At 33.1% G+C, this 15,607-nt stretch overlaps 2 protein-coding genes across 2 annotated transcripts; both read right to left on the bottom strand.

The window, feature by feature from the left end:
* Nucleotides 1-719: 719 nt before the first annotated feature.
* On the bottom strand, nt 720-2,114 carry LOC112500401 (aspartic proteinase PCS1-like). Its single transcript, XM_025103899.1, has one exon. The coding sequence runs from the start codon at nt 2,112-2,114 to the stop codon at nt 813-815; it is 1,302 nt and encodes a 433-aa protein (XP_024959667.1). The 3' UTR covers nt 720-812.
* Nucleotides 2,115-8,744: 6,630 nt separating this feature from the next.
* On the bottom strand, nt 8,745-10,539 carry LOC112517179 (probable E3 ubiquitin-protein ligase RHC2A). Its single transcript, XM_025124533.1, has one exon. The coding sequence runs from the start codon at nt 10,160-10,162 to the stop codon at nt 8,942-8,944; it is 1,221 nt and encodes a 406-aa protein (XP_024980301.1). The 5' UTR covers nt 10,163-10,539; the 3' UTR covers nt 8,745-8,941.
* Between the last annotated feature and the right edge of the window lie 5,068 nt (nt 10,540-15,607).

The raw sequence follows: 15,607 nt of genomic DNA, 5'->3' as shown, positions 1-15,607 counted from the left end.
AAACAAAAGAGACATATAACTTTAACTTTTATCTAATTTATGACAACATTTTTAAAATTATTACATTTATCATTTGACGACGAAATATATTAAATAATAATAATTTAAAAACAATTAATAACATTAATAGTAAACAGCAATCAATACTAATAAATAATTTGTAATTAAAATTAATTAATAGTTTAAATGAGTGTGAATTGATGAAACTCAAACAATACATAACACAACACAACTGAGTGTCGTACTTACAAAATTTAAATAAAGCAATTGTCGGAGGAAAAGAAAATATTTTGTTGGTCCACCTTCTTAACAAACAAACAATCGGTCAGCTACCCTCTCCTAACTCTTCTTTATAATCCCACATTTTTCTTTTCATTTTTCTTATTTAAATCATATACTTTCGGTTTATTCTTATCGGGTTTTTTTACTCTAGAAAGGAATAAAATAAGCCCATACATTCTCAATTCTTATATCTATCAAAGTCAAGATCTACCATCTGAGATATCTTTGTTCAAAACTTGACACATTAAAACATCTTTATTTCTCGAGCCTCTATTGAAAAGGACATGTTAGAGTCTCATATACAGAAATATATATATATATATATATATATATATAGAAAGAGAGATAATATATATATATATATAGAAAGAGAGAGAGAGATATGTATAAATGGTTAATTTATAGTCCAATTATGGATCAATATATGAACATAGCCAAGTAAAGTCATAAAAAAATGTTTTACGAAGGTGTGGGTGAGTATGAAGATGATTCAAGGATTGAACCGGGTTCATCCTATGAAACAAGTCCTTTTACAAGTCAATTTCTAGCTTCTGACTAGCAGAATCACACCGAACCTCAGCAAACCCGACCCGATTGTTTGCAAGATCAAATTCCATCCACATGTTTTGTTGATGGTGATGTCCGATCACGTATGCTTCAATCCCTAACAAATCCGAATTCCCAAACGTAAAGCAATATATGTCATCACTCCCCTTCGTTAAACCCGCCACTTTATACAGTAGCCTTGGACCCGGAACAACCATTTCGGCCCCCCGAAACATCATACTTACACTAGGTAAAACGGGTAACCCGACTCGACTCCGTTCAACCCTGTAACACAGGTCCATCGCACCTTGAAACACAAAGTTCGGATCCTCGTACACCCGTAACACGTTCTTGGTTTGTTTCAAGAACTCGTTTTTCAGAGCTGTGTAAACAGGTCCAAGAAGAAAAGTGAACTGGGTGCCCGAATCAACCATGGTTTGACCTGCTCCGGTGTGGTCCGGTTCGTATATGGATTTGGGTAACGGTAGAACCGTTTCCGAAACCTTGATTCCTTCAAGCTGAACGGTGTATGCAACCCGATCGAAATACGGTAACGGCGTCGATATTTTAACCATGGCTGTGTAACGTAACGGTGGGAGCCAAGAGAAATTGAACTCCCCGAACAGTAATACGCCGGTGGAATCCAGATCCGATATGCAATACGAGAACTTTGGGTAGCCCATTTGGGTAACCAAAGACAAGGAGCCCCGATTCAGGCCCATTAGCCCGGTGGTTTTCGAATCCTCATCTTGGTTCGAGCTTGAATCCATATCCATGCACCCGAATATTACTCCCGGAAGAACCAAATCCGTGAACCGAAAGGCATCGTGGGCGAGATTGCCGTCGACGGAAGTGGCGTCAGCGTAGGAGAGAGTAGCGTGGCAGAGTTTTTTCGGGTCGCAAGAAGCGGGCACGGTGAAGTCTCGAGTTCGGGTCATGCAAATGGACGAGGTACACGGAACGGGGGTGTACGATGTAGAATGTAGTGGGTCGTACGATAAGGGCGTTGTTGGTGTTTTCTTACAATGGAGCCATGAGAGTTCGCTGCCGGTGTCGAGGACCATGGTAACCTCCTGTGGAGGCGAGCCGACGGCGAGGGTGACGGTCAGAGTAACATTGTGGTGAAAAGAGAGCTTCTTTGGAGGTTTCGTGAGGGACCCAGATGCAATTTTTTGAACCTTGAGGGGCAAGATTGCATTTTTAAACGAAAGTGAGAATCTTGATTCTAACAATAAGCAAAAAACAAAGAACAACTTAGAAAGACGAAGAAGATGAACAGAAGCCATGAGATTTGGTTCTGTTGGTGGGTTTTTGTGTGGGTTTAGTTAAAAAAGATTGGTTTTTTGTCGTTGTTTCTCTCTCACATAGAAACACACGCTGACTGTGTGTGTAATGGTGGCTATGTTTATGAATTATATAGTGGTAGGAAAGCAGACCATACTATGTACTACGTGTGTTTGATTTAAGCATTTTTGTGGGTATTGAAGGCCCTACCAGAAAAAGGCACATAGTAGAGGCCTTTCTTGTTTTTTGTAATAGGTTGGTGTGGTCACCCCTTTGTTTGAATTTGAAATTGGATACAAGACTAGTACCGGTTCGTAGATGGAGGACCGGCCATATCGAGGTGGTCGACGGTGGTGATCATTGTGGACCAATTGGTGAAGATATGAAGATACCTAATTTCGAAGATAAGGTAGAGGTTTAAGCTACTTTTTGTCTGATTGTAAATTGAGTTAACATCATAATTTATAACAAGATAAAAAAAAGTAACAGTTTTAACAGTAGTTAAATATTCGCCTTTAATTTCGTTAGTAATTATCTTTCTTAATGTTTTTACTCAATCTTAAAAGGGTTAAATTTGTTTGTATTGTATCGGACTCTAAGAGTACATGTCATCAATCATGTATCCAGAAGGAATGTGATAAAATTTACTAAACTATCTCACCCACAATCATCTTTTAAGAGTGCCATCAATTTTACATGAGATTGGGTATTGTAAAACACCCGTATGGTCATTGTTGTACTAAAGAATCTGGAGTGGTATCAATTCACTCATAGGTGTACTGTTTTGCTTATTTCAAAAGGCAAACTGATGGGAGGAATTGATACACGAAATAATTTATATGTTCATGGACCAGTAGGTGTAAGAGATAAGGGTTAGAAAGAGGTCCAACTTAAAATGAACATAACTTTTGATACGTTATGAAGGCACGAGCCTGGTCCTACCACATATGGATGAAACGCTCAAGACCCGTAGGGCGGTTTGGCTCACAATCCACATAGATCCCTGAATTCTACATCCAGAGCCCGAAATCCGACTCTAAATACCATTTTCCTGATTTTTATTTTATTTTATTTATTTTATTTACGATTCCATTCAAATAAGAGAATCATGTGAAATCAATAATTTCTGATTTTTACCCCCAATTTAAGGAATATTTTTTATATGTTTTAGTGACAGTTAATTTTGAGTTTTTTGGTCGACATATCAAAATCGAATCGTTTATAAGAAAAACCTTTTGTAAATTTGAAAAATCATCAATTAATATACGGATTTTACTATAACGTATATATTGGATATGTTTTTGTGTCGTTATCTTGAAAATTATGAAATGGAGAATTGAAGTTAAAGCAAGGGTATTTTTGGACCTAATACGACGATTGAGTTTTATCTACTTTTGATGAAACCGAATTTTGAGAATTTTATAATACAAGGAGTTGAATATTTAATATAAAAAAAATCAAAATACGGTGAAAGTGATGGAGGAAATGGTTATTTTCTAGAAGACCTTTTTGTGGAAACCAAATAATTTTTAATTAAAATTTAAAAGAAAATTCAAAAATAAGAATATGGTCTATGCTTATTTTACAGGTTGTCGTCGATTGAATTCAATAATTTTTAAACTAAGTTTATAAAATAAAAAAGAAGGTATCTTTTTTGACTCTTTATAAATACAATTGTCTGAGTTAATTTGTATAAATCTCATAATAAATTTAAGGAAAATCTTCATTAGTTTTTATGATACTGCATACTGTATAAACAGTTTAATCTTGCTTGTTTACAAAGCTTGTAAACGAATTTTTATTTCAAAAATATAAATTATTACCGTTAAACTTTATTTTCTATATGATGCTAAAAAAACCTAAATTAGAAAACAAAAATTAAAAATTCGTCTACATCATTATTTTACTTCGTTTAGGTGGTATAACTTTTGATATATTTAAAACATATATAGAATCTGTCGAATTGAATCAAAACAATTTTTTATGTACAATTTACAAAATGCTCATATATAAAATTTTAATTAAAACTCGATCCTGATTATTTTAATTTAGACTTTTTATCTTAATCCAAATAAGGTGACTCCTAAAGATTTTAGGTGCAAAAACTTAAAAGCTACCAAAGCTTAAGTTCAAAGCTTTCAAAACTTGTATAGCAAAATACAAGAATTTGTAATCAATGAATGTTGGCCACCCCCTCTCTCTCTCTCTCTATATATATATATACCCTATATATCTATATTATATTATAAAGCATTTGATAAAAACTCTTATAAATTATTTTTTATGCATGAAGATGAACAATCGTTGGATGAAATGTTGAAAATTCACTAGTTAATGATTATTTAGGTTAATTAATTTTCTTAAATTTTTAGAAAAGATATTGACGTAATTATAACAATATATATGTAATCAGATAATTTTTTATTTGTTTATGTAATAAAGAAACATTTATATAACAAAATATTATTCATTATATATATCGTTACATTATTTGGAACCTAGTTTATAATAAGAATAACTTATCTGACTTTATAGGTTATGTTTTAATTTTCTTTTCATAAAAACCTATGCTCATTTAAATGTGAACGTTTTTTAAAGCAAAAATTAAATTTTATTATGACAATATTATATAATATATAGTGTGATAATTTTAATATTTTGTTTAATCTCAATATCGAAAATAAATTATGTTATATTTAGCATGTGAAAGCAGACATGGTATCTGTTTCGGAAGTTGGTTGGACTTAAAGTTTGATTTATTAAATAAAATAAAATGAATAAATTGACCCTAAAATGTTTCCTGGGAGTCATAGAGCACAAAGAGCATGTGGATAATCGATCGGCTTGAAACTGAAAGTCATAAAAAGAACGTCGAAATAAGAACATTTTATCATGGATTCTTTCACGATGCTTGATTCTTAAGCAACATCTCCCGTTTGCCAAATCCATGATAAGCCATCAAAGGCATGTATGTGCGTATACATACAATGTGTATGTATGTATTTACCTGTATATATGTAATGCAACGAACCTAAAACATAAAATCTAATAACCTCTAAATCAACTTATTATTGTTAAATTATTAATTGTCACAAATTGAGCTCACATATCTCATTTTCTATCAATATGGGACAATTGTTACAGTCCTCACCCCATATAAATGAGCTCGCAAATCTCACTTTCCATCAATATAAGACGAGTTGTCACAAATTTCCTCACTCGAATTCATGATATCGTTGTTAAGTTTACCCGACTTCCGTCTTGTTTATTTGTGATATAGATTTACATATGCATTTACAAACACCTATAGAAATTCATCATCATGCTCGATGAGGTTTGCCCTGATAATAACCATTTTGTAACGCTCCAAGTCCCAAATAACATGTTGACCCTATAAACTGTGGCGGTTAATTGTAGCCCAAAATTTAAAGTTTATAAAAAAAACTCAAAAATCTCACTTTTTATATATGTGGAACGCATTGTTACATTGCCTCACTTAAATGATCTCATATAATTCGTCAGAGTGTGCGTATGTATGTGTTTGCATTTTGTGAGAGAGAAATTATTATAACCAAACTAGTCACGATTCTTTGTAATTTAATCAATAATTGGTATCGTGGAAATATATTAATTATTTGCGAATAAGTGACAAATATATGGTGACTTTTTGTTAAATAATATCAACCTTCATCTTCATCTCCATCACAAACTTTTTGGATTTTTTCTTGTCAATTAGAGGCGTAATTCATGTTACAAATTTTGAAAATAAATGTTGTATTTAGACATTGGAGAGCTAAATTGGTATTCATTTTGCAACACATTTGTTAGGTATGAGAATGGGCCTCGATCCGTGGGAGAATCCGGTCCATCCGTCCAGATTGGGGACAAGATTTTCCTACTAAATCGGGACGGGGATGGGGATCCTCGTTTGTCTCAAACCGGGGATGGGTATCGTACTCTCCGTCCCGTCCCGTACTCGTTATATATATTAATTAATAATATATATATATATATATATATATATGTATATTATTTATTTCAGCTAAAGTGGTAATTCATAATTTCCTATTTCCTAATTAAGTTTATAATCTAAAATTGTTATTGTTTGGATGTTAAGTCAAAATACAATTACTCGATAAGTTTTGTATATTACTCGATACGGTTTTATATTACTCAATATCTTTTGGTATATGTGACTTTAATTTTTTTTGGATTAAATTGATTTTTTTTTGTTTTAGATTATTAATTTTTATACGATGTTGTGGTTTTTTTGTATTAAATTAAATTCATTTTGGCTTTAGGTTTATTAAAAATGTTTGAGATTTAAACGTGTATGATCTTTCACATATTTAATTAAAATAAATGACATAAACGAAAAAAAAAACTCTCCGTTTCCTCGTTGGGGATGGGGATGTGGTTGTATTCCCCGACGGGGACGAAAATAGAGATAAGTAATCGGGGACGGGGACGGGGACGAGGATTGAGATCCCTGCCCCATTCCCATGCCTAACCTTTGTTTACATTTAACAACAAAAAGTGTTTATTAATGTTTTTTTTTGCGTAATTAAACATTTTTTCCCAAAAAAAAAAAAATATAATCGTTTTTTAATGTTTTGCTAGCGAAAACCATTTGTTAATTATTTTATTGTAAGACTTGTGATCAGGTGTGACCATTCATTTTTGTTAGTTTCATGAAACCATCTTTGTAGCTATAGCATAGTTCTTTTTTATCTTGTTTCACATGAAAAATGCTAAGCATGTATATAATAAAATATTGAACCTTCTGAACATTTACATCAAAAACACAACAAACCTTCACATATAACTTCACTAATCATTTATACTGGTCTCACGAAAAATGAATGATCTCACATAATCGCAACCTTTAGCTGTAAAATAATATAAACCACATGGTACACAATAATGTAATCATGTGTAATCTCGGTAGGATCAGTAGATGGGGTAACTAGTAAGAGACGAGAAAGCTAGAAATTGTTCAACATTTATCAAATTTATAGTCGTGCCTTTTTATTCATCTTGGTCCGATGTGCTTACACACGAGAGTCTACTTAATAGAGTATGAAGCAAGCAGGTGGCAAATACGCAATGCATGTGTGCGAGTCTTCACAAACCCAAAGTCGTCTGGCCCTTAATCTCTACCTCATAGTTTCCAATATAGAATAAAAAGACCGACTAGTATATGAGTAAAGCTTGTATTACGTTTAGATGGTCTTACATGTTAATTAAATAGTCATACAAGCTTCAAAACGATTCAAAATACCTTATTCAACTGGTTCTTACGTACATAAGAAAAAAACCACTTTTATGAACCACGAAGACTGATCATTTGATAATTCATAAAATTGTGAGAACTCTGAAAACCGCTAGCATCATGTGTTGTTTTATATGATTAAGATTTAGAATATTGATTAACATATATTTGTTTCACAATGTGGCACTTTTTGACGTGTTCATGAAACAAAAAATACATTTAAAAATGTTTTACATTGTGAACCAAATACATAAGAAGCAAACACACTGTGAAACAAATATATGTTAAAAATACATTAAATACTAGTTTTAGATGGGGAAAAAAACTCATTGAAACAATAGCTTAAGGTCAAATATCTAACGTTTATCACAATATATGAGGTTCTCATATGATTACGTCTCTATGAAACACTACATATACTCAACCCTATGAAAACCAATAGAAGACCACTAACAAATACTTGCGTAAGTTTTTACCTAGTCAGTTTAGGCTGTGATGTCTTGCTTGCTCTGAATCACCGTGCAGGTTCGGACTTTGTACTTACTCTAACTTTTGTATGCTTTTGATGTATCTATTCGTTATTTAAACTGATACTATTACATGATCGGACGGTTTCGCAAAATAAAACTTTGGGGTGAATAACATGTTTGGTAGAATCTCATCCTCAAGACCCTACTTCAAGTGATATTATTGGGTCACTTTAATTTGGTTAAATTGACGACAATGAATGAGACATGGCATGCTTTAACATACCCAAATGAACCATAACCACATGGTTTATGACTTGTCCTTTGGTTCGGCTTCAAAGGGTTGCCATCAACAACAAGGCAGTCGATATGGACCTTAGAGTCAACTTTGGCTCCATCTTTGACTTCTTTTTCTTATATTTTTTATGCCCAATTTCCCAATTGATTTTTTATTTTTACCATGATTGCACTTTTGGGTGCAGGTAAATTGAACTAGGCTTCTAAAAAGTCAAACGTAAAATTGGAATCTAAACATTCCAAACACCGTCCATTACACCAACCCTAACCTATTCACATGATTTACATTCATCCATTTCATCCTTTGCTAGTCGCATATTGCTGGCTATATGGTGAACATATGTCTCCACCTTTTAAATCAAGAAAACAGCCTGTCTCCAGCCTTATTTTGACTTCAATCATTGAACGAATTGTGCCAAAAATATATCCCCAATTTGTTCTTTTATGCCCATATTTTCACCACCACACAATCTAATCACGATTTCACCAAAATTATCCCAACAGGATTATGCACCAAATGAACACCAGCAATATGCTAAAGATTCTTGATTTTAGCATCATCTTTGTAGAGACCCAAATGAAGCAGAAAAAGAAAGTGCTAACAAGCTTTCATCAGTTGAATTCAATTTATAAGGTTTCCCCCAAAAAGAGACAATATCTTGACATATAACAGAAGCAAATTAAGCTGAACTAATGAAAAAAAAACTGCAGGTACTCTTAAAGATTCATTTGTTGTAATCTCAGCATGTTTTGATATTTACATTGACCTTGGATTTCAATCAGCCAATTTCTCTCACCATCTTCTAGGCTCGTTATGTGCATCGAATAAAGCAGTCCTTTGTCTGCGTGATGAGTTGCTAACTGTAGATGACAAAGATCTACTTCTATGGCTTGCTCTATCATCAGAACTAGAACTAGAACTCGAAGCCAAAGCCCTTCTTCCATTTCCTAAACAACCACCTCCCAGACAAGAAAACAAACTGCGAACCACACGTCTTAATCCATGGCGTTCTCTTGCCACATTCCCTCTTGAAGCCCATGAAATCCTTCTTGGAGCTCCATTGTTGTTGAACCCACCATCCATTTCTGTGAAAACCACTGGTAATTCTCTCTCGCCCCCTCTTCTTCCGCCAGAAAATCTCCCCACGGCAAACCCACCGCCAGGAAGCCGCCAAATCGTTAGCCCCACAGCTTCTTCTTCGGTGGCAGATTGGTTGTTTGCCTCATTGGGACCTCTGTTTAGATCCCCTGAATCTGTGTTTTCTGATGGCAATTCATGGCGGCAGACAGGGCACGAATTGCGTAAAGCTAACCATGGCAGGATGCAATCAGAATGGTATAGATGTTGGCAAGGCATTTCTTTAGCTTCAGTTCCCAACTCGAATGGTTCTTTACACACAGCACAATGTGATTCTGTTGAAACATGATTTTCTTGAATTTCAATAGTTGGCATTGCTTCAATTGCCGCCTTTGATGCAGGTGGATTATTGTCGATTCTCCCAAATCCATTGCCTTCCATTTGAGCCAATTGATCTAATAACCGATCAAAACCCGAGCCCAACAAAAACTCCGACATACTTGCCGGCAATGGTCTTAGACCCGACCCAGCTCCATCATCGTAATACAACTCAAACCCACCACCGGTGCCGGCTTCCTCGTTACCACCACCAGATTCTTCAACTGAGCTCCCATTGTTTGTGGGTCCCCGGAGAACGATGACCGGGTTAAACGGAGACCGTTCGCCGGCATTCCTTCTAGCACGCCGGAGCAACGGCGGGCTGGGACTCGGTCCGGGGCTCTGTTGGCCGTTTCCAACCATGTACATGGCCGCAGCAGGAAACCGACTGCTAATCACGGATCCATTTAGTCTGTTGGGACTATCAATCTCCTCTATGAAGCCTCCGTTGCAATCGGGACAAGTTAAAGATGAATCTTCCAGATGGGTCTGAACCCTAATGAATCGGTTGCATCTGTAGCACCAGTACGACGATGATGAAGACCCAACCGTTGACATCTATAATCTAGAAACTGATCTGACGGAATAAGCAAACCTCAAAAGAATTCAATATCTTCAAACGGAAACCCAAATCGATTTAGAATCAGCTACCTGATATACGATCTACAGCCTTGCTTTATCTTTATCTTCAAGAAAACCTGAAAGATCAAATCTTTTTTCCTCAAATAATGAATCCCTGTAAGAAATGAACCCTAAATACACAAAACAACACCCCCAAATTGTATAAACTGAGAAAAAGAATCTTTTTCAAACAAGAAATTGATGGAATAAACCCTAGACATGAAGATGGAAATGGAAATTTAAAATCGGGTTAACAAAGAAAAAGGAGTATAATCGGTGGAAAAGGGAATCTCTCCGGCGAAGAGAGATGATAAGAGAGTGGGTGTGATAAAAGAGAAGGAAGAATTAGAGATAGGTAAGATTATATGAAGGAAAAGGGAACGCGTGAGAGAGAGAGAGGAGAGAGATTGGCGTGACATTAACGCTTGCGATGACCAGACACAACGGACGACTTTAAGTGGAAGGAGTCAAAGTTATGATTTCAAAATTTTATTTACACATTGCTACCTTCATCTTTTAAGAGAGTTCCAGTTTTCATCTCCAATATATGATGTTGGGTAAATGTGTTGTAATTGTAATTGAAAAAACTAATAATCATAGCTTTTACTATAAATAAAATTATACGTAATAAATATCTTCCTCAAAATAGTGAACAATCGACTATAGGTACCAAAGATTTTAATTTACTTTTCAAAATATAGTTGCTAATAGAGGTTTGTGAATTTTGTTAGTACAATGGATTATTGGTGAGTGGCTACAAATGAAGGTCGTTTAACATAATGGTTTATTCCACATGAAGGAAGGTGAGCGATAGATAATTCATCCTATTTTAATGGATGGAGGGTATTTTCTTATTGGACATGTGTGTGGTATTAGTAAAGGAAAACGGTGTGTGGTGTATGAACGAGATACAGGTAATTTAGTTTGTACAACCACATATCATGGAGGAAGATGAATTATATAACTGAACGAATCTTTTCTCGATTAAATGAATGCATAGTATGTAATTTGTATTACAACCGAAATTAAATGGCAAAATTTTAAAACATGAGACAGATGATTTGAGAAATTTTTTGAAAATTTGTAAATTAAAAGGGCAAAACATGTAGATAAAGCAATAGTTAAAGGATGATTATTGTAATTCCGTCTTTACTTTTGTACTGGAGTCTCCTCCGGCTGGTCTACTTTTTTGAACGGTCAGGGGTGGTTTATTCTTTTTCCGTTTCGTGCTCTCCAAACTTTGGTCGATTACAGCACTGAATGAATCATTGCATACGTAAAATAAATTATGTGATCTTAAATCAAACATGATAACACCAACAACATCTCAATGGATATTTGTTTAAGACATCTCAATCTCATTCATGTTTAATTGTTTCTCTCTTGTGATTTCATCTGAACAAGGACAGATCCAGAATTTTTTTCAAAAGGTAATGTCGTTTAATTATAAGAAAAAAAATATAGGGAAAAAAATTTCAAACAGATACACCATTTGACTTAAAAAATGACACTAATAGAATTCGAATTTGAGTATGAAGTGGAATAAAAAGCTTGCAGACCAACTCTACTAAATAAAACATGTTCTCGTTGTAGTTTCGAAATATATACGGTGACTCACAACATATTAATACGGTTGCACCTTTCACGAACCTATTTTTTTTTTACCCTTCGACGGAGGAATAATACGGTGACACGTGCCACCATATGCCCTACTCTAGGTCCATCCATGCATCTGAATTTGGCTAATGGCATATGGCTGTTTGTTCTGCATCACTAACAGATTTTCTAATTCTTTTTTGTAAAACAGGGAATTAAAAATCAAAATCTTTAAAAAGAAATTACATCATACTTCAATAGTTTTTCAATTTTTGAGTTTACGAATATTAATTATATTATTAAAATATTTAGTACAATTTATAAACTGTTATTTCTCTTTTCTAAACATTTAATTCACATATTCTTATTGGTAGGAAAAATAAAATATTTTTCTCTCATATTTTTTAATAGTTTTTCAAATTTGGTCTGTTATTTCTTTTTTCTATTTATGAAAAGGTTTTAGAGAATCCCTTCAAACAAAAAACTAGCCAAAATCCCCACAAATCTCCATTTTAGGAAATTTATTAGAGTTGCTTTATTAGAGTTGCTTGTAATGATTATACCATCGGTCGATTTGACATAATTAAGACAACCCTTTTATAGTTTTATGTCCATTGCTTAATGTATTAAGTCATCATTTTTTTCAGCTCTACCCTCTCCGGTTCTTAATCATTAAAGCATAGGTCGATTGGGGCCCTTGTTTTCTTGGGCTCTGCACAAGTGTCTGTGTCTTCCTTGCCTAAGAAGGGCCCTCTTATTACCATTTATATTTTTTCAGATGAAAACAGAATCATATTGATCGAGAATCTCATTTCAATTTACATTTGAAACGCAAAGATAATTGATGATTTTATAGAACAATATAATACAGGTTGTTGTAAGATTTTGTTATAATGCTCTTTTTCACCTCTTGAAAAGCAATAAAAGATCAAAGAAACGATACTTAAAACATAAATACAGTTATTCAATTTAAACAGATTAGATCATGTTTCATGTGTTGGTCAGTTAAACATTACCGATGGAATTAGATTTAATAATCCGAATGAGATATTATTGATAATATATTATTGTGCTCATAAATAAATGAAATCTCAATATTTAAATATAGTAACAATATAAATTATGCAAGTGGTTAAATAATACCGATTATTAAGCTATAAAATAACTCTAATACAATTTTATAAAAATAAATTAGTTTTTGAGATGGACGTCAATTAATTATTTAACAAAACCATGGGAATAATTAACACATTATTTTATTAGTAATAAGTCTTTGAATTCTTAATTATTGATTTAAAAATGTTTAATTTATATGAGTTAATATAACTATTAATGATTTAATAGCGTGCTTTTAGCATCACGTAAAAGTTATAACAACAACAATTTAACATTATTTTTATTTAATTTTAGAATATTTTATACGGGGTGTTTGTGATTGCTTATAAAAACGACTTATTTCGCTGTAGTACCGGTAATAAACACTTTTGAGTATTTGGATAAACAGCTTATACCGATGCCAAACCGGTAATAAGAAGTTTTTGAATAAGTTAAACCTTATTAACTTATAATAAGTTGATAAACACTTTTATAAAAAAAACATAAGTTATTTCAAATAAGCAATCCTAAACGCCCCCATAGCATCTACTAATGTTACATTATATATCGAGACATATGCTTGATACACACATAAGATTTCAAAAGCAACAACTTAGCGAGATCGTGTATTTCTTAGTACAAAGTATCACACATTGATCTACAATGAAGTTGATATTTTGTTACAAGAAATTATATAAACAAGTTACGATTCAGCATCGTTTTGCAAATAGTAGACCCATGATACATATTTCATATGATATCCATGTCATTGTTATATCAACAATGTATAAGTCACAACTAAACAAGTATATCTATTAAACTGGTGCATTTCTTGTTACACAAATAGCATCAACCACGACGTGCATATATAGACATGTAAATGCAATATATATATATATATATATATATATATAAACACCTTGATCATACAGTACACATATATCCCAATTTTTATAAAATAAATATAAAACTCTTATTAAACCCATATTTTAGTAATTGTTGGAGAGATTTTACCTTCCCTATGTTGTTGCCTCAAACTTTGACATAATTAAACAAGTTGTGAAATAGATTAGAGAGTTTTGGTCAAACAACCATGCGCATTAAGTTAAGGAAGAAAGTCAAAATTAGGTTCACCATATTAACCCATAAAATAATAGTTGCTTCTAGATGTTCTTAATTAATAATTACTCTTTTGTTTCTAGATACTTGACTCTGCTATAGTTTAAGCATCAAAATAATGATGTTTACATTTAATTTATTTTATACTTAGTCAAGAGATTATAATTTATTAATCCATGTTTAAGTTAATTTTTTTTAAAGATATTTAAACGGATCAAAATGGTACCAAATCTTTGGTATCTTTCTCTAAATTACAAAATTGTGAATGCTTCGTTTTTTTCAACTTCCAGAAACTTCTGATAAAAAATTGTTACCTAATTATTTTAAATGGATAAAACTAAAAAATTATGTAAAAGAAATTAAAAAAATTTAAGATTGATTCACGAATGTATTTATCATCGAATAAATTTATATAAAAATAAAAATAAAAATTTGGGCCTCGTTAGGTTTCTGCGGTACTTCTCAACTTTCATTCATATCTGTAGGGTCAATGGGCCTTCACCATTACTTTGGGCCTTGGGCTAACAAAATGTATTTGGGAACTGGGATACAAACTACAAAGAGGGCGAAAGCTATAACTACCACCCCATGTAACCATATCAATACTTACAAAGGGATGAGACGGTTATCAAAATTCATTTTGTTGACAGTAAGACGGTGTTTGGGATTGCTTATAAAAACAACTTATTGATTTATTTCGGTGTGGCATCGATAATAAGCACTTTTGAGTGTTTGGATAAACAATTTATACTGGTGTCAAACCGGTAATAAGAAGTTTTTAAAGAAGTTAAACACTTATGACTTATAATAGTTGATAAGTGTTTTTGTAGAAAAATATAAGTTGTTTCAAATAATCGATCCCAAACATCCCCTAAGGGGACATTTACTAAACGCTTACCGGGTAAGAACTTACTAAGCAATTTTCCTTATCGGATAAACATGACAACAGACAAGAATCTTACCCGGTAAGAGCGATGATAAGAATGGGGAGTCTTACCCGGTAAGTGAGGGTGTCGACTCTTACTCGGGTAAGCGCTTACCAGGTAAATTGTTGCATAAGATACGTTTTGATGTACTACAATCTTACTGAATAAAATAAATTATAGTGTTGACTCCTAACGATAAACGCTTACCGGGTAAACATTGAGGTAAACGGCTCCTTAAACATTTAATTTCAGTGTATCCTATTAGTAAGAAAAAATAAATATTATTTATTTATATTAATATGGAGTTCTAAAGATTTCTCTAAATTTGGAGATTTCTATCACCTTTCTTATTTTCTCTATTTTAGCGTATGGTATAGAATAACTGTTGGAATAAAAATATATTCTAAATCTCTATTTTAATATAGCTCTTAGATATGCTCTCAAGCCCTAAAGTGGCCACCAAGATTTTCTGGACGTAATTCATGACATTGTGTGAGCTTCATCCCGACAAGCATGTGCCCTCCATCATCAAAAGGTCCAAGAATGTGACCTCCTAGATGGGTCTTGAGGGGTGCTTCAAGATATTAAAAATATACGAAATGTCAACCAAAACCCCGAAAAAAGTATCTTGAAATCAACTAAAAGA

This window comes from Cynara cardunculus (genome assembly GCF_001531365.2).
Source record: "Cynara cardunculus var. scolymus isolate 2C chromosome LG 1, CcrdV1, whole genome shotgun sequence".
NCBI lineage: Eukaryota > Viridiplantae > Streptophyta > Magnoliopsida > Asterales > Asteraceae > Cynara > Cynara cardunculus.
The sequence above is the reverse complement of the archived record's forward strand: the minus strand, read 5'-3'. Positions and strand labels throughout refer to the sequence as shown.

What these genes read in the sequence shown, in the direction of transcription:
- LOC112500401 (XM_025103899.1), bottom strand. Translation starts at nt 2,114, where the DNA reads ATGGCTTCTGTTCATCTTCTTCGTCTTTCTAAGTTGTTCTTTGTTTTT.
- LOC112517179 (XM_025124533.1), bottom strand. Translation starts at nt 10,162, where the DNA reads ATGTCAACGGTTGGGTCTTCATCATCGTCGTACTGGTGCTACAGATGC.